The 26,707-nt window shown below is 43.0% G+C and overlaps 1 protein-coding gene across 3 annotated transcripts in view; it reads left to right on the top strand.

Annotated features, from left to right (window-relative positions):
- The window catches only part of tcf4 (transcription factor 4), a 280,305-nt gene that overhangs the window by 232,572 nt on the left and 21,026 nt on the right, over window positions 1-26,707 (top strand). For all 3 annotated transcript variants that reach the window (XM_054744677.2, XM_015943430.3, XM_054744679.2), the window contains 7 exons: window positions 8,271-8,376; window positions 8,674-8,822; window positions 8,955-9,102; window positions 11,607-11,677; window positions 11,780-11,858; window positions 20,205-20,284; window positions 22,307-22,516. In XM_054744677.2, the coding sequence (XP_054600652.1) occupies window positions 8,271-8,376; window positions 8,674-8,822; window positions 8,955-9,102; window positions 11,607-11,677; window positions 11,780-11,858; window positions 20,205-20,284; window positions 22,307-22,516 (843 nt within the window). The remainder of the gene's footprint in view (window positions 1-8,270; window positions 8,377-8,673; window positions 8,823-8,954; window positions 9,103-11,606; window positions 11,678-11,779; window positions 11,859-20,204; window positions 20,285-22,306; window positions 22,517-26,707) is intronic.

Here is a 26,707-nt window from a genome sequence, read left to right as displayed (position 1 = left end):
TGATTTTTTTTAACCGCGTAAAACATGAGGTTCATTTGTTTGAAAACATCCGCAGAAATAAAGTTTGATGGATGTTTTTCTGCGTTTCGCAGCGGGAGTTGAACTCCGTAGGTGGATTTTTTTTCTTTCAGATAATTTTTTACAAAGCTATTTATTTTCCCCCTGAAGAAGTGTTTCACGTGATGGATATGTGCGCGACGCGGCGTAAAGATGAAAGTGAGACCAGCCTGTAGGAGTTAAGTGAGACGGCGAACGGCGAGGGCCGACTGAAAAAAGGGAAGGCACAGGTGCAGCCGAGTGTTTGTCTGTCAGAAGGTTTCGTGACTGCTCCTTTGAGTGTTCACATTCCAGCACATCTGCTTTGGATGAAGCATGGTAAACGCTGTGGGAGCAAGAGGGAGGGGGAGGCAGGGTGACGAAGAGTGGGAGGGAGGAGGAGGACAACAAGACAGGAAGCCGTTTAACTCGTTCATTGAGCTCCATGTTTTTGTTTTGTTCACTATTTCAATCTTGTTGGTAGAGGAAGTGTTGACGTGTTTACATCTGAACTAAGAGGAGATAATAGGAAGTTCAACCTGGAAAAGGAAGGTTTTTCCAGATGGGAAAAGTTTTCACTTCCGGTTTGTTCAAACCAAATCAGACAAATGAGCTCTTTCTGCTGTCCACATTAACTCACTTCGTTCAGTTATTTCAGAAGTTTAGTTTCCACCTACAGCTCTGGTTCTGGTTGTTTGGTTTTCTTCCTCTGCCTTTGTCTCACTAGGCTGCAACGACTGAGACAAACATCTCAAAATGTTCCTCTGGCGTGCCTCAGGGCCTCGTTCTTGTACTCCTTCAGTTTTGAGCTTGTTTCGAAAATATGCTAAAGGAGTTTCCTCTCAAATTGGTCTCAGAGTCATCCCGTAGTCCGGGATCTAGAACCTGTAGGACTTTATTTTGCGAGTCAGGAATGAGAAAAGTCCCAGACAGTTTAGGAGGAGGTGGAGACCAAACCGCAAACAGAGTCTTGATTACGACACTTTGAGACTGCCTTGTGTAAAAACCTTCGTAGTGACTCTCTGTAACTGAAAATTCATGGTTTCTTTTGTCTTGGAGTCTCCAGCCATTGCAGCCAAATCCGATATGGATTATAAGTTCTGTCTCTAGTCCAGAAGAACCAGTACAACGGGTGAATACCAGTTCTGTTTATAGGCTAGGTGGTCTCAGGGTTGTTTATGCCCCAAATAAACCAAAACTAGCTAGAAGACCACCTCAGTTACCTCTTAAATTAGCATAATTGGGTCAAATTTTTGGCAGTAAAAACCTGTGGCACTGACCCAACATCTAAAGCTGTTAGCTTGCTGTTAGCATGTAGCTTAAACGCACCCAGAACGTGTTATTTCGGTTGTGTTAATTACTAATAAAACCCTGTGAGGTTATTTTTAGCCCCGAGAATCAGAAGTGTTGAAGCAGCTCGTTTCTGGCTCTCCTCCTCATTTTCACCTGTCACTGTTTTCCCTGTAAAAGTCGAGGTGGAGACGGCGAGGTGGAACAGATGCTGCCCACATTTGGAGACAATAACTGGAGAAAAAAAGCATCAAATGCTGCAGAAAGACTAAAAGCCTCCCTCCTCTTCCTCTCTCTGCGTTCTTCTCTCTTTTGTTTCCGTTTGCTGTCGTTTCATCTGCGTCCAACTTTCATTTGGCTGTTTGTCGTTTCGCCGCAGACCATTTTAACCTCCACGCTGTGTTGGAGTTTCCGTCCAGGCGACGAGTTGAACCGAACACAGAAGAAGCTTTTGTGGCTCGTCTCTTCAGCCGTAATGAAGCTTCTGCTTTGGTCTTTGTCGTTTTTATTAGATCAAATTTAGTCGAGTTTTGTAGAATATGACATTTAAAGAACGAGTTGAACCTGTGACCTGATGAAATCGTTAAGTTTATCAGCCATGTTGTTGTAATTCAGGTTTGTTTATTGGCTCGGCACCAGTTCACGACACAAGTGTCTGACGTAACCCGTGCGTTTGGGTTTTTGGTCAAAATCAGCTCTTTTTGACCGAGTCCTCTCACCCAGCAGTGAAAATAGATGTCCCAGTCGTGGTTTTACTAAACAGTCGGAAAGAAAAGTCAGAGCGAGCCGAGTCAGCAGGTCTGAGCTGTGTCGGACTCGGGGCTCGAGTTAGTCTCAGACTAATGAAACGGACGTCGGTACTGAAGGCTAAAGCTAACGTTTTTGCTCTTAGAAACACCAGAAGCTTTGACTTGCACCTTGTTTCTGATGGACCAGTGAGCTGATCTGGTGTTTGATCATGTGACTTTAGTCTCTTTGCTGGTTTTTTTGTTGTTTGCTGTTGTGTTTCGGCTCCATGAGGAATCACTCTCAGAAGGAATGTGTGGGGATGTTTCTGCTGCCCGGGGTGATGCAGCGTGGAGCTTTGAAGAAGTCTCTGATGTTTCATGTTCTGTGAAGAATCCTCAAATCCATCAGATGTTACAGAACCGTCTGAGCTGAGACCTGTCAGAGGTTCTGGTGGGCTGTACATCATCATCTCACGCAGCCCGCCTCGCTGCCTTCTATTAGCTTCTGGGGTAAAACACGACCCAGCCGTCTGGTCTTCATTACTGCTCTGTGAAGTCGTGTCCGCACCAACGCGGAGATTTGAGCAAACATCAAACGTGATGAGAAACGTTCACAAACTTGCTAAGTGATGAAAAGTTCTAGTGTTCGTGCAACCGACCTGTGGAAAGGATGACTCACGTCTGTGTGATGATCCGGTTCTGGGAGCTACGACTGTGATGGCGTGGGTCATCGTGGGTCACTGCCGCTGCAGCCCAGCAGACAGGTGCTAATGTTTTTGCCTCTGTTTGGATCTCTCCTGAATCTCTGAAACCATTTTATAAAACTCTCAAAGAGTCGCTGATGAACACCTACAGCACATTCAAGATGGCCGCCACGGCAAAGTAGAGCGATGCGTTAAATCTGGTGGTTAGTCAGCCAACATTAGCTCATTTGAAACTTTAAAAACTGGCATTTTGAGGGTCAGTAAATGCACCATTCCCAAGTAGCAATAATAAAATCAGACATTTTCTCAGTTCGTGAACTCAGCATTGCTAAGTGCTCGCTTATGCTAGCAAAAACAAGACCGACTCAGATGTTTTTTATTGTCACATGTTGACTCAATAATGGGAAAGTTTATTCTGGTTACTTCATTAATTTATTTTCAGATAAATCAGAATCCAAAATCAAATCAATTTTATTTCTAAGCACATTTTAAAACTGCCAAAGTTGACCAGAGGGCGGAAGAATCCAAAGCTACAGCAGTTACACGCACAACTTCTAAAACAAGATTAACCAGTAAAAATCTATGAAATGAAGGGATTAAACATTGCTACAAACACGTCTCAATCTCTTTTACTAAATTTCTGCAGAAATTTGGTGTTTTAGTAGCTGGGAGCAGCTTGGTAGCTAATACCGTTAGCGTCTAGAATGGTTAGGTTTTTACTGATTCAAAGCTTTGTTAAATGTGCGCACCACAGTGTTTTACTGGCCCTGTGGCCCACAAGGTGGTCGTCTAGGCGCTGTGGAGGAAAACAGAGAAACCAGCAAAGACAAAAACCATCATAAAAGACAGAAACGGTCCAAAGTTTGAAATCAAGAGTTAAACTACGGGCAGATTAGCTAATGCTAGCGCGTAGCACGCTCACGATCAAATGAGGTCAGACAAAACCACGATGATTGTGAATGACTCTACAAGTGGAAGAAGAATGCCCACCATCCCGTTTATGTGTGGATGTCTGCAGCTGCTACCTGGAGTCTGCTTGTTGCTACTGAGAGTCAGCGACTCGAGTCTGCTCCACACACCACAGCTGGTATGGCAAGCCATTGTAGCATGTAATTCACACATGCTACTTTATTTGAATACAGTTTGGATTGGATTATGTTGCCAGCCCGTACTAGAGGGAACTAGACAAAACCAGATTGATACATCTTATTGAGCCTTTTAGAAGCAGACCACGGTCTCGATTCATTTGAATCGTCGTCAAATCGAACATTCGATAAATCAACGGAGGATTCGACGGCTGCAGCACGATTTACCCCTCTATTATTTTAAAACCGTGTTGTTTCAAAACCATCTCCTGTGAGTCTCGGGCCACTCTCTCAGCACCCCGCCACAGAACCGCGCCAACCCAGACGCTAGAACCACGTTTGCCAGAACATCTGGAACAATCACAAGCCCCAGATGTTTGTCACACAATTGTTTCATTGTTGTCACAAGGTTTTTGGATCCCGTCTCGATTTGTTCACCACCACCCCAACCCCCATCTCCGTTTGTCTCCAACTCCTCCCAAAGTTGTCTCATGGTTACGGCTCAGAAGCTAAACGGTGTGTGTGTGTGGGAAGTGATATTTTGTCTCTGCATTCTTTAGACTTAAACACACTCTGCACCTGTTCCTGTCTGTCTGCAGCACACACACACACACACACACACACACACACACACACACACACACACACACACACACACACCCCACTGTCCAACAACACATTCAGTGGGAAAAATTTCCTGCATGTCTGAAACATGAGCCTAAATATTTTCTGCAGGATCAACACAGGCATGCTGCGTGCGTGCATGTGTGTGTGTGTGTGTGTGTGTGTGTGTGTGTGTGTGTGTGTGTGTGTGCGTGCATGTGTGTGTGTGTGTGTGTGTGCGTGCATGTGTGTGTGTGTGTGTGTGTGTGTGTGTGTGTGTGTGTGTGTGTGTGTGTGTGTGTGTGTGTGTGTGTGTGTGTGTGTGTGTGTGTGTGTGTGTGCTGGGTCAGAGTTTTAATGACCTCTCCAGACAGTTATGTGTGTATTTTCCAGTTGTGTGTTTTTGTGGGATTTGGATCCAGGATGCTTTTCCGTGTTTCCTCTCCTCTCTGTACGATTCACTCTGAACGGATTCCAGAGGAAATCAGTTGACCACAGCTGAGCGTTCTGTGTCAGCTGCTCAACAGAACCTTCCTCCTCTCGTCGAGGTCAGGAACCACCACGGTGGTTCTGATCTTTACCCGCTAGATCGGACCGTCCTCTGCTGGTTCTGTTAACGAAGAACTGTTTATCACAAAATCAACTGTAAAAGATGAAATATGTTAAAATATTTTAGTCGCATTCTGCTTTTGAAGCATGCTTTTATTTTGAAATTATGGTCACTTCCTCCTCTGACGCTCATAATCCATCTTGTGGGAGAGTAACGATGGCAGAATGACAGTAAAACTCACCGGTGTGGTGCATCCAGCACTAACATTGTGTTGAGTTTGCCTGCATATGACCTCAGGTGTGGGTCAAAAAGCCCCGCCTACTACACCCCCAGCAGGTCCCTGAGGTCCAGTGACCAAAGCCTACTGGTTGTGCAGCACCAGGCTAAAGGTCAAAGGTGACAGATCATTTGCTGCTGTGGCTCCCAGACTCTGGAACTCTCTCCCCCTGAGCCTGAGCTCAGTGGACTCAGTGGTCTCCTTTAAACTCACCTGTTCAGGTTTTGGTGTGACCTTCACCTCTCTCTTTATTCTGCTCTCCCCACCTATTCCACCTTCCCCAGGATCCACTGATTTCCCTCTTTCCTGTTCACTCTCTCTCTTTCTTTACATTTTTCATCACAATTGTCTATTTTTTGCTCATTTTAAATATATTTTTAAACATTTTCTAAATTCTTTTTAATATTTTTACATTTTTTGTTTTTGTGAAACGCCTCTTCTTCTTCTTCTTCTGGAAGAGTAACGATGGCAGAATGACAGTAAAACACATGGGTGTGGTGCATCGAGCACTAACATTGAGTTGAGTTCGCCTGCATCTGACCTCAGGTGTGGGTCAAAAAGCCCCGCCTACTTACCTGACACAGTCATGGTGAAAAAAATTTTATTTTTTCATGTATAGCTGAAATGTGAGTCAGCTGATGCTGCTGTTTTAGTCTGGAAGGTTGAATGAAACTAGTTTGACTTCAGAGATGATTTAGATGCTTTTGTCAGTAACACACATCATACTCAAACAGTGGACCAGAACAGGAAATGAGTGATTGTTTTCATTTTAAACTCATTTAAAATAACTTCGGAGCAGAATTCTGACGACCCCGTGACCTTGTTGACCTCTGATTGAACCCGACGGTGTCTGAGCTTCGCTGGACGCTGTTTTACCTCTCACCAGTTTCTTCTGTTTGTTGTGTTGAACGCGAAGGAACCAGAAGAACCCAGAGCCATCTTTTTTTTTCCACAGGAAGTGCTTTAAGAACTTGTTTTCCATAAGTTCTCCGGGAGAGTGGGAGAGTTTTTTATCGTCCTGCATTTTATCATCTGATCTGTTTTTACACATCTGTCTTCCATCCAGATGTAAATTCTGAGTTGTCCCGAGCAGCTCGTGTCCTCAGAGCAGAGCGAAGGCGGCAGATGTTTCAGGGTTTACATCATTAGCTCAGCGTCCAAACTCAGACCTTGTCTCCTCACGCATCCGCCATGTTTAGGAACGTCACCCGTTGGCATGACGATGGCTCAGGTGGTCAGAAAGATGGGCGTCACGTTTCAGAACCCACTTTAGATGTTCAAACATTTTGTGCGAAATCTAAAATAAATGTGACCTTTAAATACAATCTTAGATTATTTTTTACTCATAAGTCGGACTAATAAAAGGTTTTACTTTTACTCATTTTTAACAAACCTGAAGTAAGCAGGTTTGGTCACATTTCTTATTTTAAATATAAAAAAAGAAAGTATTTATAAGAGTACATCAACAGTATAACTGAAGTTGTAAATGGTCTTATTTTTAAAAATTAAAAGTATTATAAAATCAAGCATTTTACATAGGAGTCAGTGGGGACGCCCTGATGTGATCACAAGATCTAAAATTGGGTCCAATCACGTGATTTTAATGAAATCAGAAAAACAATGGCTTAGTTTTAAATTCAACAGGTTCCTCTACACCAGTAAACCCTGTAAGGTCCCACAATTTAAAGAGCAAGTCACCCCCAAATCAACTTTTTTTCCTGATAAACTACATAAATGCGTGTCTAGTCGTGCTGCAGACACGTGTCGTCAATAGTTTTGCACTTTAGTGCATTTTAGTTAAAATTTTAATTTTCTGTCTAAAACTGTCAGTGTTGTGCCGTCGTCAGGTAAAAACTCTGCACTGCATTTGAATTTAAATCTGCCATCGCTATTGGCTAAGAAGTACCCTAGAACGTTAGCTGGTACCATATGATGTCACAATGTCGTTGTGAGCCTGTGTGTGTGTATTTGTAAGCGGCTCCGCCCTCTCGGTCTGCTAGGCAACAGCATTTGTTGCATCTTTCAAACAGGAAGTGGGAGTGGAGTAATACTCTGGCAGGGGGTGACTTGCTCTTTGAGGTAGTTTGGGAATTCACGTACATAACATCATAGTTGTCCCCCCAAGAGAGAAATGTAATTTGGATGCATTTTACCAGGAACAATAAAGGGAGAGTAATAAACACATGTCATGTGTGCAAGCTGCGCATTAAACCAGGTGGAAAAGGTGTGTTCAACACTGGTGCGCCACCTTAAAAAAAACTGACCCTGCTCAGTTTGGGCTAAGCCTGCCGTCACTAAAGATGCATTATGAAACAGTCTCCGGACGGCAAACGTGCCAAGAGAGCAGACTGATGAGCGCCCGTGGCTGCAAACGTCGGGTTCTGCCGTCTCCTCGAGTCGTGGTATGATCCCCTTTCTCGTCCTACCTTTACAGACGCAGCAGCTCTACAGGTGTTTAGTAGAAAAAAGTCACTGCTGCTGGCCGTCATGTGCCGTGCCATCCCTGCCACACACCGAGGCTACTTTTACATTTATACTTAATATTAACATGTTTGTTATTCGTGTACGTCCTAAACGAGGGATGTTTTATGGCAGATAAACTAAAGAAGTGACATAAATACGTAAAGAAAGAAAAGCATCACTGATAACATCTCAAAGGACATCTCTAGAGTGTTCTTTTTTCTTCACGCGTTTGTAAAGTGTTGGATCGGGACTCGGTGTCGGCAGTTTCTTACAGTCACATGACTCTGAGTCGCACTGGGAGCAACAAAACGTGGCGGGAACGTCCCTGGGAGTGAGGACTCCTACTGAGGGGGTAAAATAAGTATTTGCGCTACTTCTGTTGTTTTACTCCTTTACCAGCCGCGAGGATAATAACCGTGATGCCGAGTCAGTCCGCTACTCGACGAGTCGCTGCGCCTTACGATCCACCGGAGGTGGTTTTGCTTCGGTTCTCCGGCAGAAAACTCAGGTGTGATTTGTTTTTGTGTGTTTCAGGTGTACGCTCCTTCCGCCAGCACAGCCGACTACAACAGGGACTCACCGGGTTATCCCTCCTCCAAACCCCCCAGCGCTGGCTTCCCCAGCTCCTTCTTCATGCCAGGTGACTCCACCCACCCCCTTGGGCTCGTCATGGTGGAATAAAGAGCTAATTATGTCATTACCTGTCCAAACGCTATCAGAATATAAGTCTGGGTGGCACCATCACAGATGTGTATACAAGGCCGCACTCGGACTGCTGCCTTCTGGAGTTAAAGCATACCGGTCCGCCCAGACTGCTGCTTCCTGTCCGTTCACACGCTCTGATGCTGGCTAAGAGATTTTGTCCACTTAGCACCCTCGGTTGCTGAAGCCATGAAGTGTGGTTTTGAGTCTCCGCTGGTTTCTCTTCCCTCAACAGATGGTCACCACAGCGGCGACCCCTGGAGCAGCAGCAGCAGCAGCATGAGTCAGCAGGGTTACCATAGCAGCATGCTGGGGGGTGGGAACTCGGCTCACGGCCCCGCCCAAAGCTCCTCCTACTGCGGGATTCACCCACACGATCGGCTGGTGAGCTACGTTCATTCATGAAGTTTCTGGAGCATTTATCCAGCATGATGTCATCGTCGTGGTGATTGATGTGATTGGATCACGGCTTTAACCCGTCTCTAGGGTTCACGGTGGTTTTGTGCCTCTCTCCAGAGCTACCCCTCACACTCGTCCGCAGACATCAGCTCCAGCCTTCCTCCCATGTCCAGCTTCCACAGAGGGGCAGGTGGTGGGGGCGGGGGCAATCATTACAGCACCGCCTCCTGTACCGCCTCCACCAACGGGACAGACAGCGTCATGGGTAAGGAGCCCGTCTTTAATCCAACAGGATCTCTTTTGGGTTCTGCTTCCGAGGTGGAGGGGTGCAAGTCAGGCTGCACGATGAACCAAAAGTGTGTCGTTGTCTCGATACGACAGACTATCGTTTAGCCAGTCAGGCGTCGTCGATGCGCCAACAGAAGTGGTTCAGATGCGGTCACAAGGAGGAAGGTTTGAGTTGTGTGGCAGAACAAGACAAGGATTTCCTAATACGATCGAACACGACAGACTCTAAACTAGAACATGATTCTGCTCTGTTAGCTTTAGCAATGCTAACCATTTGGTTTGGTGATTAACGAAACGTTTTATAGAAGCTGGTATTTAAAGTTTCCCCGGTCCTGGAGCCGCCATCCAGCACGTTCAGAGGTTCCTTTGCTCCATCACACCTGATAGGCTTCTGGAGAGCTTCATGAGCTGCTGCACAGGGGATTCAACCAGGTGTGTTGGATCAGAGAAACGGCTAAAGCCCTAGAGAGCCAGGGCTGCAGACCCCTGCGCTTACTGATGTTGTCATGGTGACGTTCAGTTCAAAGTAAGTTTGTAAATCAGAGTGTTTGACACACTTGTCCTGATACCTGAGGATTTACAGTAAATAACGTAATAATGAGTTTATTTATTGACTCGTAGATGTCCCAACCTGGACACCGTAGCAGAGTCCTGTCACCTTTTATATCAGAGACAGAAGCTAGTCAGAGCTGATGAAGCTTCCCGATGGAGGAAGTGTGTGTGTGTGTGTGTGTGTGTGTGTGTGTGTGTGTGTGTGTGTGTGTGTGTGTGTGTGTGTGTGTGTGTGTGTGTGTGTGTGTGTGTGTGTGTGTGTGTGTGTGTGTGTGTGTGTGTGCGTGCGTGCGTGCGTGCGTGCGTGCGTGTGTGTTCTTGTGTGTGTGTGTATTCTTGCATGTGTGTATTCTTGCATGTGTGTGTGTTTGTGTGTGTGTTTTGCATGTGTGTGTGTGTGTGTGTTGTTGCGTGCATGTGTGTGTTGTTGCGTGCATGTGTGTGTTGTTGCGTGTGTGTGTGTGTGTGTGTGTGTGTGTGTGTGTGTGTGTGTGTGTGTGTGTGTGTGTGTGTGTGTGTGTGTGTGTGTGTGTGTGTGTGTGTGTGTGTGATAGCGTAAAGTTCCCATCTGGGATTCTGTACCAGGAGAGGATCTGGGAATGAGTCAGACTCCGTGTGCATGTTTGGGCGCTCAGCTGTTCCTGTGAGGTCACTTCCTTCCTCTTTGGACTCGTTGAGTGTGTGAAACACATTTAGATGAATTTAGGATCCACACACACACACACACACACACACACACACGCCGTCCCGGAGTTCTAATGGGATCAGATTCCAGGTTCAGTTCTGTTGTTGCTGTTTTCTCTCATTCCACCTTAACAGGATTTCCAGACCCTTCAGTTTGTTTCTGAGCAAAACTTCTAATCATTTCTGACCTTGCCTTGCTGAACGGCCTCAGTTCAGAGAAACGTGTAGGGCTACGTCTCCTTCGTGTTTCCTACCAGCTTGTTTTATATATTATGACTGGATGTTATTTGCTGCAATTAATGTTTATTTTTTACTTTTTACTTTAAAAAACCTCATTTAATTGACTTTTTTTTTCTCTATTTAAAAATAGTTAAAGCTCCAAATCAAATGCCCATATATGGTCAGTCACCCCATATCATTTTGATGTAGGTGTTTCATGCCAGGGTGGATTAGTTCAATTTGAACTGCTCAATTTAAAATGTTCTAATATTTCATGAAAATTTGTTAGAAAATGAACAAAAAATTTTTTTGCCTCAACAGAAAATCTAAAGATTTATTAAAGTTCTGCTTATAAATCATTATAATATTTCTGTTTCCGTCAAATAATTCATTTCATGGTTTTATTTAATCAAATAAATTGTAGTTTGTATAAGATTTATATGATCATATAAGGTTAGAAGAAGCGGTTCACCTGTTGTGAAGTTCTGGGGTTTGACCCACAGAGGATGAGGAGGAGGAGTGTGATGAAGACGCCTGGAGGTCTGCAGCAGACCTCTTCCTCGGCTCGTCTCAGAGGCTTAAATACAGTCTCTTCATTGGCCGTGAGGTGTTTGATGACTCATCACAGTAAGTCGTAGAGGAAGCAGATCATTAATGAACAGGTGTAACTTCACTCACCTGCCCTCCGAACAGAACCAGACATTCAGAGGTTTTGGGTTCTGAGCCCGTCTGTTTACACAATTATTATACGTGTAAAAAAAATCACACTTTTTATTTCCTGTCAAATAAAAAAGACAAGAAGTGTAAAGGAAGGAGGTGCGTGACAGCAGGTGAGTTGAGGTCAGGGCGTTAGCTGGAAACCAGTGTCTGTGAGGCTGTAGCTCCCAGTTTAATGAACACGTCTTCCCGTTTAGGTGTGGAAGGATGGCTGAATAATTAAAGATGTAGTTAACAACATCCTTATTTACCAGAATCCGTCTCTGTGTGTGTGCTCCCCTGTGTGTTGTGTGTCTTTGTGTGTCACAGCTAACCGAGCACAGAGCGGAGCAGCCAGCAGCTCTCAGACGGGAGACGCCTTAGGGAAGGCGCTCGCATCGGTACACACACACACACTCGGAACCGCTCTCGTTGCTTCCATCCTGCTGATGTCCTTTCAGTGATTTCACATTTTAATTGTCTCCTGTTTTGTTTGGTTCCAGATCTATTCTCCAGATCACACAAACAACAGCTTCTCCTCTAACCCCTCCACCCCAGTCGGCTCTCCGCCCTCCCTCACAGGTAAACGCCTCACAGCCCTGGTCCAAACTCCACTGCAGCTGGAACACTAACCCTCTCGTGAAATATTCAAATTTCTATTAAAAATCTGTAAAACCTGAAAAAGAAATAGTGACATTTTTACTAATTTCTCCTTTTACTTTTCTTTGAGTAACAAATTCTTCTCAGTTGGCTCCAGCTACTCCCAAGTTTATCCCACGCCTCTGTCCCGTTCCGGGACCTCCGTGGAGATTCTCGCTGTTTTATTGTTTATTATGAATAGGGCTGCAGCTAACGACTAGTTTAATAGTCGACTAGTCACCAACTATTACAACGATTAGTCGACTAATCAGATAATTAATAAATTTTTCTTAAATTTAGCATGAGATTGCTTTAATTATGTGAAAAATGATAGTAAACACAAGAAAGATGGGTTAGCGATGGGTACCGAATTCGGTACTTTTTAAGGTACCGACCGAATTCCATACTACTGACTGAGCACCGACTCACGTCATTTGAAACGGTGCCTCGTTTCGGTACCCGTCCTTCATAACGAGAACTCGCCTAGACAGCTGCGCATGCGCAAGAGCGTTATGTCGTCGGTCGCTGCGAGCGAGTTGTAAACAGAGCAGCATGGTAGAAAGAACGCACGCTAAAGCTTGGGTCCACTTCACTAAATGTGATGGGTAACTGGGTGATGATGAAACCAGCGACAACGATCTAAGTGAGACATCCTCATCTTAATCTGCTCCGGTAGGTAAATAAAATGTTTAAGATAACGTTAGCTTGATATGTTAGCTTCCGTTTCGCTAATGGTGCGTACGCTTTCTCCTCGGAACTCCGAATTCCCGACTAGAAGAACATGAACGTGCTCTTAAGTTTGTCTTCACTTTACTAAATGTGACGGGTGATTGGGTGAAGATGAAACCAGCGACAACGATCTAAGTGTGAGGCATCATCGTTTTAATCTGCTCCAGCAGCTAAATAAACTGTTTAAGATAACGTTAGCTTGATATATTAGCTTCCATTGCCACCATTGTTATCAGCTAATGGTGCGTTCGCTTTCTCCTCGGAAATTCTAACTTCCCAGTAGGAAAAATCAAATGAAAAAGGACGGCAAAAGGAATGAAGATACACAGTAAATTTAGTTCACAGTAAAGATGTTTGCTTCAGTTTAATTATCAGCTTATAAAACTACAAGGACGATGTTAAAATACAAACAGTTGTATGTTATTTATCGTGATATTTATCAAATATTGTTATATATTGAGAAAATATATAATTAATTATAAAAGAGAATTAAAATATTAAACACTCAAAAGTATCTAAAATTGGTACCGTTAAGTACCGGTATCGATTCCTAGGTACCGGGAATTTGTACCGAATCGATTCAAATGTCAAAGGTACCCATCCCTAAGATGGGTACTTCAATGAAAAACGCATATTTTATTGAACTTTGCTGCTGATAGGCCGATTCATACTAACAGTAAAAAAAAAAAAAAATGCCGTCTAACACCAATTAGGCACAGTGCCCAGTCAGTACAGACATGAATGCAAAATTAAAATTAAAATACTTTTGTCAGGCACAGTCGGACATAAGGTTAAGTCTCTATTTTAAAAACAAAACGTGTTAGCTTTCGTGTTATTTAAATCTTACCAAGGTGAGTCAGACTCTGTTTCATTCAACTGTCCGACGTGCTTTCTCGTTAAGTGTTCATGCATCACCGAGGTGCTGCCGTGATACGCGAGGACTGCTTTACAAATTATGCAGGTAAACTTTATTCGCCGAATCCCAGCTAGAATGCTCCCAAACTTTAGATGTTCTGGTACGCGTAGCTGCTGTGTCGGACGCCGCCATTTCTGTTAGCTGGCGCTCAGCAGAGACGCTATTGCCCACGTGCGACTCTCGGCAGAGATTGTAATGAAGTGAGATGCCTCACTCGGTCGGACTAAACACCTCTGGCGACAACGTCAACACTGAAATTCATTGTCGACTAATTCTTTTGTCGATATTTGTCGAAAACGTCGACTAATCGTTGCAGCCCTAGTTATGAATTTTCCAAAAACGTTTCAGACTCTCAGCGACACCGGAGCATATGGAGGCGCCTCACAAATGCTTCAGAAGCTCCTTCGTGGTCTCAGCCCAGTGACCTGTTGGGGTTAACTTTTAAAGTCTCATGTCTCTGTGACCAAGTCGACACGCTGACACGACCCTAAAGCGTCGGAGCTGAACCGAGTTTTAGAAACTCTCCTTTAACCAACGTTTATTTTGTTGAGGGTACTCAGTATTGATCCCTGGTTACCATTTGGTAAACATCGCTGCAACGTTGCACCAAGGATTCATAAACAGCAGCTGGATGTGATGAAGGAGCTTAAAACGTGCTTCTAACGGCGTTTATGTGACAGCTCTGTGTGGCTCATTGGCTCGCTTTAACATCTCTAACGGAGATTTAAGATGCTGAAGACGAGTTCTTACATTAAATGGAAGGGTTTTTTAATCAATCAGTAAAAGTGACATTTAAAGAGCAAGTCACCCCCTACCAGATTCTCACTCCACTCCCATTTCCTGTTTGAAAAATGCAACAAATGCTGTTGCCTAGCAGACCGAGATGGCAGAGCCGCTAACAAATACACACACACACAACATTGTGACATCATATGGTACCAGCTAACGTTCTAGGGTACCTCTTAGCCAATAGCGATGGCAGATTTAAATTCAAATGCAGTGCAGAGTTTTTACCTGACAACGGCACAACACTGACAGTTTTAGGCAGAAAATTTAAATTTTAACTAAAATGCACTAAAGTGCAAAACTATTGACTACATCCGTGTCTGCAGCACGATTAGACGCGCATTTATATAGTTTATCAGAAAAATAAGTTGATTTGGTGGTGACTTGCTCTTTAAGCACGACATTTTCATTGGTCGTTGTCCTCCTTGGCCCCGCCTCCTGCTTCTGATGGCAGCGGTTCTTTTCACAAGTCCAGCAGACACTACGGCATCGCTGATGTCATTCCTTAGAAATAGGTCAACATCAGAGATGGATCCTCATCAGTCAGGACGGGGCGATCTGTTCATTATAGGATGGATTTGTGCGTTTCGACGAGCCGCCAAAGCAGAGAGATCGTAGAGTTGTTCAAGCTAATGAAAGACTGAGAACAGAGAAGCTGTTTCTGCCCAGACCATTTTAGATGCGACACACTCGAAGCCTGATTGGTCGGTTTTTCTTTAAACATCTTTTGTACGTTCCTTCTGTGTTTTTCTTCTGTTTGCATTTTAACACAGGAAAGTTATTTTTTACCTTGCTGACAGTTTCGATCACTCCTGCGGTTTTCATCAGAGCTAATCGCTAATGGCGGCTTAACTTCCTTCTCCATTTGTCCGCGGGCAGCAGAGGACAGTGTCGCCCTCTGCTGCCCGCTCTCTCCCCTCCAATGGCACAGCCCCATGCCTGATGAATAAGCACTGATTGGTCCATGTTCACTCATAAAAATAAACCAGGTCATGCTAAAGGTGTGTTTCCTTGCTGGTGATTTATGCCAGAATCGGGTTAACTAGTTGTGTTACTAGCCTGTTAGCTAAATTAAGCAAATTACTAGCTACATATTTTGCTAGAGCTTCTTTAACATAGAGAAATAATGTGTCGAGTAACAAGTTGGTGAATTAAACAAAAACAATCATATAATCGATCATAAAATCGTGATTTCACAATTGATTCACCCCTCCCCCGATCAATTAAAACACCCTGACACACTTATTTTCTTATTTTATGAGACTTTGTTGAAACAACTTTCAAATAAACTCAGAACATTTCTGCAAATTTCACCTAATAATGCCTTTAAATGAAAAACGAACATTAACATGACGTTTATAATATTATTTAGTAATTCAGGTGTAATTTTCTAATCTAGTTAAAGCTAACACCTTCTTAATGCCGTGCCTCCTCTCCACAAGCCTCCTCTGTTCCTCCCATTACTCCTCCTCCCAGCAGATGCTGGAAACTCGAGCTGCTCCTTAAAGTGAAAAATCACTTTTTCTAATAATAGTTGTGTCAAATTCGTCTCTAACTGTCGCTGCTACACACACCGTTTGATATTTCTCCACCTCGCTTTGTGACTGATAGCTTTAATTACGAACGCCACTTCGACAAATCGCTCACAAACCCAGCAGCACACTCACAGAACAACTCCCCTCTTCCTCCTCCTCCTCATCATTACCATTATAGCTGCAGAGGATATTGCCTGCGAAACCATAATTGGTGTTTATCATTGTGTCAGAGTTACTCCACTTTTAACAAATTAGAAATGAAGCCTATTAGAGCAAACTACATGCAAATTGATATCCAGGGCTAATTCTGTGAGGGTGTTTTACAGAATCGGACCCAGAATAATTTACCCTGCCGTTTAATACATATATTTGTATTTGCACATGAATGTACCCAGGTGATTATGCATTCATTAGCATATGGAAATGAGCATGTATTATGAATAAAGGAGAGGGGAAAGACAATAAAAACAGAAACGTGTGCTAATGAGACGAGATCAGAGTAACAAGAAAGAGATCAATAATAAGGCCACAGGAGGATGAGGAGTAGCGTAAAGAGGCAGAGTCCTCCACCAGGTCCAGAACTGCTGCTAGCATAACGGCTTTATCGGGTAAAGATGTGTAAAAGTAGAACAACTCGTGCTGTCTGTGAATGAAAACATAAAACAGGGCAGGATATTAGCTGGTTCTGGTTCTTTACAAACACATTTTAAATCAGTCGTGTGATGTAGGAACTTTATTTTTAATAAAACAGATGAGTTGCTTTTTTTCATATTCTGTTTTTTAACACAAGCTTCTAAAATAGAAGCAGCTAGCTTAGCCTGTTAGTTGATTACGTTCAATAAATTTAATTCCATAAGGGATGGTATGAGTCTTTTTACCGATTTATGGTTCTTTCTAGTGCTTTTGAATGTTTGTTAAAACGGATAGTTTTTCTACTATCATCACTTTTTATGGTGCAGGAAAACCTTGAAAACTCGCATTGAAGGTGCCTGAAAGGTGGTTTAATCTGAATGTAAACAAAAGGATAAAAACTCTGTAGCAGATTTTAGGTTAAAGAAGATGTAGTTCCAGTATACAAAGAAATCTACTAGCTAGTTGTTAGCCTGCTAGCTACATAGCTAGGCCTCTGGATAACAAAACACATGCAAATGGTTAGCTTAGCTTATTAGCTAAAGTTGTGACTAGCAACTTTTGTTTTAATAAACTTTTTTGCACAATGTAATTAAATTATTAATATGTTGTTTAAAAACATATCAGTTGATGAAAATTTACTAAATTTACTTTAACTATCAAAGCAAGCTAGCATGTTAGCAGTTAGCATATTAACTAGCCCGTATTCATTTTCTTTTGTCTTCTGTTCCTTAAAAGGACCATTTTCACCAAACTGTTGGGCTGATGGTTATCTTCTGTCTAAATATCTACTCGTACCTCAAAGTTTACTTGCATAGCACCAAATCACGACAAGAGTCGTCTCAAGGCACTTCACAAAGTAAAAATTCCAATACAGAATTATAGAATAGAATAATTAGAATAGATTATTTCATTTGTAATTTACAAATCCAGCTCTTTTTAGGCCCACAGGTATAAAATAAAAACCGCATCATAACCTTTTAGCTAACTTTCTGGCCTCTTATTTAAACTTTAAAGTGACGGTGTGTACTTTTCTTGGTGATAGTGGGCAGTAGATACCTAAATTGTTGCAAGCAAGCTGTGTTTTTGTGTTGGAGTAAGACCTTTCCAACGGATGCCCATTAGGGTCAAAAAGCCCTGGGGAGTGCAGAATTCAGCAAAACGACAAGTACATCAGGCTCCCTTTCATCAGTGGCAACGAATGAAGAGGTAAATGTGTAAAACAGCAACGTTTATGAATGGTGAAAGTTTTGTAACCGTTTGTTACAAATCAGTAATGCATTTTGTCCTTAAGGGCTCCCGTAGAAGGAAGGAAGGAAACAGCATCTAATATGGTGTCACCCTGAGACTTAAGCCCCATTCCCACCTGTACCGGGTCGGCCCGGGCCGGGTAGCCCCAGTCGGCCCCAGCCTGGCCCGGTTGATTCCACACATCCTTGCCTTAAGCCCATGTGGGCTGATTCTACCCACCAATCAGAGGCTTGCTCTAATGGAAGGTGTGAATTTGCTGTCAGCAGTGGGCGTGTTGGCCCTGGTCGGCCTGAAGCAGTACCCCTCGGGAAGAGGGCCGAGAATGAGCCTTGGTTGGCCCGGGAAAATTCCAGGCCACCCAGATATGTAAACAACCTATGCTACCCGGCCCGGGCCGACCCGGTACAGGTGGGAATGGGGCTTTAGGGTGTTTCTCAACGTCAAGGTGCCTGGCCTTGCAAGGCGATTTCTTGCAAGGCCAGGCACCTTGCTTATGAGGACACTGTTCTTCCTTGGTCAAAGAAACCGGTTAAATGGAACAGACTTGCATCACGTGACCGCGGCTTCTGCGGTGGTCACGTAACGTCACGTCATGTGACACGGAAGATGAGATACATTTTATAAGTTTCAATATAAATATATGACGAGCCTTTTACTTTTTTTTATTGTGTATATAGTTGTTAAATTAAATATGTAAGCTAGCTGCTAGCCACCGAAGCTGCAACTAACCAACCATAGATAACTTCTTTGGGCTGATATCTGAAATGTTTTTTTTTATCCAATCTACAATTAGTTGACTTACATTTAACCTTGAACTTTGCCCCAAAGTAGCTGCTGATTCCTGATCCGCCGTCCTTTTGAAAATACTGCGGTGTATTCTGGGTAATTTTTGACCAAGGCTAGGCTACAAGATACCTCCCGTGTATCCTCGCTTAGCTAGCTAAATGGCTAACAAACGGAGAACACACACTTCGGTAGAACATGAACATTGGAACACGTCTTGGCGTTTCCTGATGACGTGTCTCCTAGGCAACCGGGGTGGGGTCAAGACATCCAGGCGAGGTTCCTTGGCATTGAGAAACACCTTTAGATCTGCTCCCATGTACAGACCTGCCAACCTGTACGCATTTTTTGTAGCCAGTACGCAATTTGGCATCTATTTACGCGGGTACGACTCACCCCTCTAAACTACGCAAAAAGCTGCGGATACGGGAGTTGAGTTCTGTGGCAAATATGCGCGTGTGGTACTCATGTCTGACAACACGATTCAGCGGCGTGGTGACGAAGCTTAAGCCCATCGTCGTAGAAAGCAGATAAAAGATATCCTGCCTAACCTAGCGTAACACCCCCCCCCTCCCTGCTTCGTCCTGCCCGCTGCTCCTCTCTCCCTCGGGTTTGCCATTCGCTGCTGTTCTGGTAAGGTTAGTGTGTGTGTGTGTGTGTGTGTGTGTGTGTGTGTGTGTGTGTGTGTGTGTGTGTGTGTGTGTGTGTGTGTGTGTGTCTGTGTCTGTGTCTGTGTCTGTGTGTGTGTGTGTGTGTGTTTGTGAAATTTTCCACCCAGTAAATGGGAGATTACAGCGTGAAGAGCAATGGAGTTGCAACAGTCTGTGAAACAACGCTGCACGAGTGGTACTCAAAAAATTTTGACAAGGTTGGCAGGTCTGCATGTATTTTAGACCAGATTTTTTTGGTTATATATTACAAAGCCGCCAGTATTTATAAATAACTCTGCATCGTTAGATTCATTTTCAACAACGTTTTGATGGATATTTCCAGAGATTAATGATAAAAACTACACATTGTCCCTTTAACATATATAAGACAAAAGTTTGCTCTAAACACATCAGAGCTTTTGTGAATAGTCTCCAGTCTGTGTCCGTGCGCAGCACCCTGTCCCTCTCACAGACTCATGTATGTAAATGGGACTGCTGCCTACCTGCTAATGAGACCTGTTGAATCAGATGCGACTCTTCGGAGCAGCAACCCAAACAAAGGCTAAAACAAACACACAAAGCTTGTTTACTCTGCTGAGAGCTTTTGCTAATCAACCACTCGTACCTTTTCAGAGACAAAACCAAACATTAGCATTTTCGTGATGAGATAAGACGGGTTTGATTTTGCTATTATCTCTAAACGTCACCAGTGAGAGATGTCGTGTGGGAAGTCGTTTTGTCTCAACTTCAGTTTATAAAGCAGAAGAAGGTTTTGGCTCTAATCCACACACCGACATCTCAGCATAGTCGCTGGGGATCGCTCTCCCAGCATGCACTGCGTTCATCAAAGACGGACGTCGATGAGGGGGCGTCGGTTTGAGCTAAACAAAAGCAGAAAACTTTTCAGGGTCAGTGAAGTCTCTCACACTATTGCTGGCTCTTCTGGTTTGGAGTTTGTTGTTCCTCTCTACCTCCTCTTGACGATGTCTCCTCCTCTTCTTCGTCTTAGCTGCCAGTTCAGCCGTCTGGTCCAGGAACGGAGGACAGGGAGCGTCGTCGCCAAACTACGAGGCTCCGCTGCACTCTCTGGTAAACAAACACACACGCGCGTTTGTCTTTCTATCTTAGTGAGGACCAGCCTTTGACTTCCATTCATTTTTGTGACTGTATTATGTCTAACCCTAACCATAGCCAGTGTTCAAACAGCGGCCAGATCTGGACTCTGGTTGGTTCTTTTCTTATCTAGTCCCGCCTGTTCCATTTGCTGATTGGTTCATTTTTCCATAGTCCTATATTTTCCATTTATGACTGGATTTTCGTTTCTGTCAATTTTTTTTGTTGCCTCTTGTTCGTCAACGAAAATGTCGATCAATGTTCGTCATAAGTTGGTCTTTATTAGCGTGTATATTTTCGTTTTGTTTTAATCTGCGAAAATGTATTCGTCAGTGTAACATAGCTAAAGGGTCCATTTTCACCTATATGTTGACCAACATAAATACACTTTCTATTTGGCCTTCCAAACCCAGACGGTTCTGCAGTGCTTGTTTACAAGAAGAAAAACATTCAAACAAACATTCTCACCCAAGGTTCCTGCACTCACTGTGTGAACGCCAGACGTCAACATTCTTCACTCTGAATAAACAAAGACTCCACGATTTTACAACTCATAAGCTTACAATAATCAAATGTGATGAATGAACAAGATGTTTAAATCAAATGTTTGAATAATCTGTGCTTAAATCAATGAATTTTAATGAATATTGTTCTTACAATGATCCATTTATATCACAAGTCGGTGTGTGTTTGATTTAACACGTTAATCATTATTTACACTCACACTTCACATAAGGTTAAAGATTCTTATTCACAGTGTTAAGAATCTTGTATCTGAGGAGGCGTGGCTTTCTGAGAGATGTTGGTAAAGACTCAGAAACGTGTCAAATTCTGATTGGCCAAACTCGGCCAGAAATCATAACACAGTTGTTTAATAAAACAAGAATTACTTCCCGATTAATTCAGTTTCTCGCTGACCCTCGAACCGGCCAATTCGGGAAAGAAGCATTTTTGAAACCATCTTCTCCTTTGGCCTCCTGTCAAAGCCTCTCTGTAACGCTGCGGCTGATATCAGACCGCCGGCTCTTCTAAGAGCCAAGCAAACATCCGCCTTAGACGCAAACAAGCATTCCAGCTTTCGGCCTTCACCTCGAGGGATCTCAGACTGGATGGGTCCTATCGGAACTATCTACGGGTTCCTGCTATCAGAGTTCACTCCACCGGCAGTGACCGTCACCCCCCGGTCGAACGAGAACCTCCACACCAAGGGTGCATAGACTTGGCACGACAGATTGCGTCTGATGCTGTTTTTGATAAACAACTCTCTAGTTTATAGCAAACAACAAATTCTTTTACACCCAGAGTTCGCAATTTCTCTCACATACAAAGAACGGTTGCTATAACATCTTGCTTCCACCACAGCACCTCACATCCACCACACCACCTCTCATTAATCATATCTTGTCATGTATAAATGATTAGTTTAGGAAAAATAATTAAATTCATTTAATAAACGATATACTGAGTCTGTCTGGATTAATACGAAGTGTGTTTATGATCCCTGAATAAGCAAAGAACCCTAGAATCTTCTGATTAAACATTCAAAGATCAATCAGGTTAATATTTCATATTTTTATGGAATCATCACATCTTATTGGTCATAATTATGTATTAATTGCTACATCACAAAAAAAGAAGCAAAAATATTTAGTCATTGAAGGTAACATTATGCTACTGCCAACCCATGTTTCAGAACTGAGATGCTTCCTAATTCAGAGGCGAAATGTTTCCAACTAAACCTCGAGGAAGCCCAAAAGATGATGCTTCCTCTACCGTGCTTCGTTATTAGTCTGAGTTAAAACGTACTGACTAAATAACTCTAAAAATAGTGATTTTATTCCAGGTGTTTTCTTTCAAATGGCTGATTTTTCACATTTAAAACTAATTTATTTTCCGTTTTTACAACAGCTGTTTCCCATGTTTCCTGGAATCTGGATGTCATTCCAGTTTTTCCGGGTCCATGCTAACGACTGCTTTATCCTGCCTGTCGTCCTGCAGCAGAGTCGTATCGAGGACCGTCTGGAGCGTCTGGATGATGCCATCCACGTCCTGCGGAGCCACGCCGTGGGACCATCGACGGGTATGGCGAGCAGCCATGGTGACATGCACAGCCTCATTGGAGCCGCGCACACGCACAACGGCGCCATGGGCGCTCTGGGCAGCGGTTACGGGTCGGGACTGCTGTCGGCCAACAGACATTCGCTCATGGTAGGACCGGATGTTGGACCCACCTGCTTTAATTCTTTAAAACCCGTCACTGGTTCTAAAACTGATCAAATGGTGTTTTTCATCTCATTTGGGTAGTTTATAGGGATGTCCCGATCACATGATCGGATCGGGCCGATTTTTTCATATTTTTCAGTGATCAGAGATCCGCAGTTATAACTGACGAGTCTTGCCGATCTTCCGAAATACACTATGAGCATGTTACCATATGCTACTTCCGGGAAAACAACTCATGTAGAGGGCTTCTTTTCTTGTGTGATAGTCACACCCTGTTTACGGTCTGTTTATGGATGGTTTTCGAAAAGAAGTCAGCCAAATGCATGACGAATCAAGTAGCCATTTACATTTTTTAAGATGTCTGGGGCACTTACCAAATTCCGCTCTCTGTTGTTGGCTCGCGTTTTCCAGGGAAAACTAAACCGTTATAAATTCCCCCCTACCACTCTGTGTTTACTCAAAAGTAGAGGGCACAGACGTATATGTAGACGCCAACGTGGACTAGCGTTGCCTATTAGAGCTGCCGTAGTGGCCGGCCGCCATTTTAGATGGGTCTCCATTCACCCCCAGTGCATTCATTTGTACTGAGACAGGCGCTTACCCCACTAACAACACACGAAAGCTTTTTCATAAAATCAGACACAAGGTATGGCTTGATCATTAAAATACAAATATTATTAAACAAAAAGTGAGAAGAGACACGTCCAATATGGCGACAATGCTGCTACGCTCTCCAGAGCCCAATGTGGCGTCTACATATTCATGTCTATGGTAGAGGGCGATATCGATAGCACTTTTCTTTATTATACCGTACCAAGTCAGCCGTTTGCATTTTACTTTTGTCCAAAACGTTAAACTGAAGCTGACCTATAATCTCTGTGAGATTTAGATTTCATGGGATTTACAACAATGATGGTAATGCTTATTAATAAAATTAGTCTTAAAAAGTTAACGAGTTACTTGCTAAAAATATATTTCAGCTTTATTAATTTCAATAGTAAGGGCAAATTATCGGATCAGGACTCGAAATCGGATCGGATTTGAAGTTTTAAGATCGGATCGGGATCGGGACATCCCTAGTTGTAGAGAAAAATTATCTCAAACTTTTCATGTTTTTAGGAATCCAAACTAAAAGTTAAGCTTGGTTTCTGGCTCTGATGAACTCCCAATCCTCCTCCGTATGTGAGACCTAAATCATGAACAATCCTGTAATAGAGCCGAGGTCAAACTGAACACATCAAATCAGATGTTTTCCGTTCAAACTTAGCTGTTTTCTCTTTTAAAACCATAAACATAAAGAGCCAAACAGCTGTGTAACACAAGGACATAAAACACACAAAACGCTGCTAAAGCAGATCCAGATGCAGCCACATGTTCAGTCCTGCTTAAAAAGCTGCTCGTCACCTTCATCTGTGCTCTATCTGGGTTCACCTTTCTCACTCAGGTGATCCTCAGAAACTCTTGTGGTGGTAAAGAGAAGCCCGAGGGAACGCCCAACACTCTGAGATTAGAATATGATGAGATTAGAAGGAAAAACGATGAGTTTGAAAGTCTAGTTAGAAATTTCACTGCTAAATGGTTAAAGTTAAAATGATCAAAAATGTCTAGTTTAGGTTTAAAAACTAACTTAGAAACAATAAAGAACGTTGGAACTATGGGACTTAAACCCCAAACAAAGTTTAAGGCACAAAACTAAAGATCATGAGTCAAAAGTGTCGACTAAAGCAGAAACACGGAGGTTAACCCCCAGAGACCCACGGTTGTAATATTACAACATCAGATTTGTCTACAAAAATAAACCTTCCCCATTTTTTTTTCTTTTTAAAACCACATTTACATTGCTAATAGGTCCTATTGTTCAGTTCTGCAACACTATTGGCTGTTAAAATGTGTAAATAGGCCCGTTTATCTGGCCTCCTAGAACAACATGTGAAAGGTTAAAAAAAGATTTTGCAGTTGTTTTCTAAATTTGGGTTTCTGGGGGTTAAAGAAGCTAAAAAGTTAAATTTCAAAATAAAAGACTAGACATAAAGACTAAAGTCCAGCCAACTGGGTTCTGGTTTTTACCAGTAATATTTATTTTACTGTAACTGGAGGTTTCTGGGTGTAAAAACGAAGCTACCATCATAAAGTGGTTTAGTTTTTTCTGCAGGAGAACTTCCATCAGCCCTTCAAAGTAAGAGTCTTAAACAATATTCTGTTGTTTGTTTTTTTTGTTTCTGATCCAAGTGAAGGTTGTGAACCGAACCCGTTGTACAAAGTGGCCACAGTTCACTACCACAATGCATCGTGGGAAATGCAGCAGCTGCTTTAGTTGATAGGAGGAGTTTATTTTTTAGTTTATTATCTAAACTTCCTCCATATTTCTGTCTACATCTAAGTGTGCCCAACAGGCGGGTTTTTGGTTTGATTCGTTTTTAGTTCATGTGTTTATTCGTGCTGTTTTCTGTTTACAACCTAAACAGGAAGTAGATTTAAACATGACATCATCACATTTCATTTATTTCAGAGTCATGGTTTAGTTCCTCTCCTTTATTTGGTCACACGTTCTTTTCATTTTACCCAATTATTTTCTGTTGTTCCTGTTTAGAACTTCGTGTCTCGATGCGCTCGGTCTTCATTCTCGCACTCACACACGCACACACACACACACACAGCTGGTTACATTTAGGCTGAAAGGCATGCAGGCTGAGATCATAACTCTGAGAAAACAGGTGGTAAACTGATGGTGGACAGACGTTTTTGCTCCTCAGCGCTGAACGCCTCATAAACACAGACATCCCGACGTTGGAAACTCTGAGTTTAGGTTTCGATCAGCTGACAGGAGCAGAACAACATGACTTTTACCTGAATCATACACTGCCCGGCCAAAATTAAAGTCACACACTCCTTAATATTTTGTTGGACCGCCTTTAGCTTTGATCACGGCACACATTCGCCGTGGCGTTGTTTCGATAAGCTGTCACCAGATTTATTTCCATCCAGTGTGGCATTCGTTCTTCACAGAACTTCATAATAAACTTTCTAACAGTTTTTTCTACTGTAGTAAAACTCCATCTGATCACTAATAAAAGAGGCTCAGGAGTTTTTTACTCGTGAAATAAAATAAATGGAGTTGATTCGTAGAAAACTGAAGACAACTTAAAAAAACAAAGTCTCATCCACGGCGTCTTAAAATCTTGAATTTGATTAAAGGAAAATAAAGTCTTACGTTTGGTTAGTACTGACGTGAATGTAAAATACTTGCAAACTTGACGCTTTTCAGCGAAAATTGCCGTTTATGAAACCAAATCCGTTCACGTGAATGAAAGAGTTTTTGTTTTCAGAAAAGATGAGACTTTGGTCGGTTTTCAGTCGCAGTTTCAGACAAACGAGGAGTGTTCATCCTCTTCACAAACCATCTTTGTTGGTGGGTCACGAGTGGTCATTTCACCAACCACAGTCACAGAGACAGCTAGGGAAAAACACGCAGCGGTAGCCGGTATCACGGCGCTGCTACTACTGTTGCTTCAACGTCTCGTTGCGGTTGGAGCTTAAAGTTCGTAAAGTCAACACAATCCCCTCCAAGTACTAGTTTTCTGTCCAGAACTGTAGCAGCTTTGCCTCCTCTCAGTTTCAGCTCTCACTGATGTTCCTCGAGGCTTGTTTCCTTTTTGGGAGGGAGTTGAGGTCAAGGGTTGGTCAAAAACAGCTTTCCCAGGAATTAGACGGGTCCATCCTAACCCAAAGAAGATTCAGACAGAAAGGTGCTGCGGTTGTTTCAGATGCAAGCTAAACCCTTTAGGCACACCTTCCCTACATATGTTATAGGGATGTGTATTGGTGAAATTCTGGCGATACGATACTTATCACGATACAGGGGAGACGATACGATACTTATCACGATACAGGGGAGACGATACGATACTTATCACGATACATTGTGATACATTGAGTCGAACAATATTAGCGATTTTTTTAGACTAAAATTATTGTAGGAAAATTCAATAAATGGTCCAAACTGATACTTAACATGATTAACATGAGGTGTCTGAACCATAATAGAGGGATTTACATTTCAGTGGTGGAAACAAACTCCATTCACACTGCTGCTGACTAGCGGACGGCATTTGATGTGCACCAAAAGAAAAGAAAATACACAAATGTTTGCTGATGGGGGGTGGGCCAGGAGGAGCT

The sequence above is a fragment of the Nothobranchius furzeri genome, chromosome 6 (genome assembly GCF_043380555.1).
Source record: "Nothobranchius furzeri strain GRZ-AD chromosome 6, NfurGRZ-RIMD1, whole genome shotgun sequence".
NCBI classification, from domain to species: Eukaryota; Metazoa; Chordata; class Actinopteri; order Cyprinodontiformes; family Nothobranchiidae; genus Nothobranchius; species Nothobranchius furzeri.
This window is presented reverse-complemented; position numbering and strand designations above follow the sequence as displayed.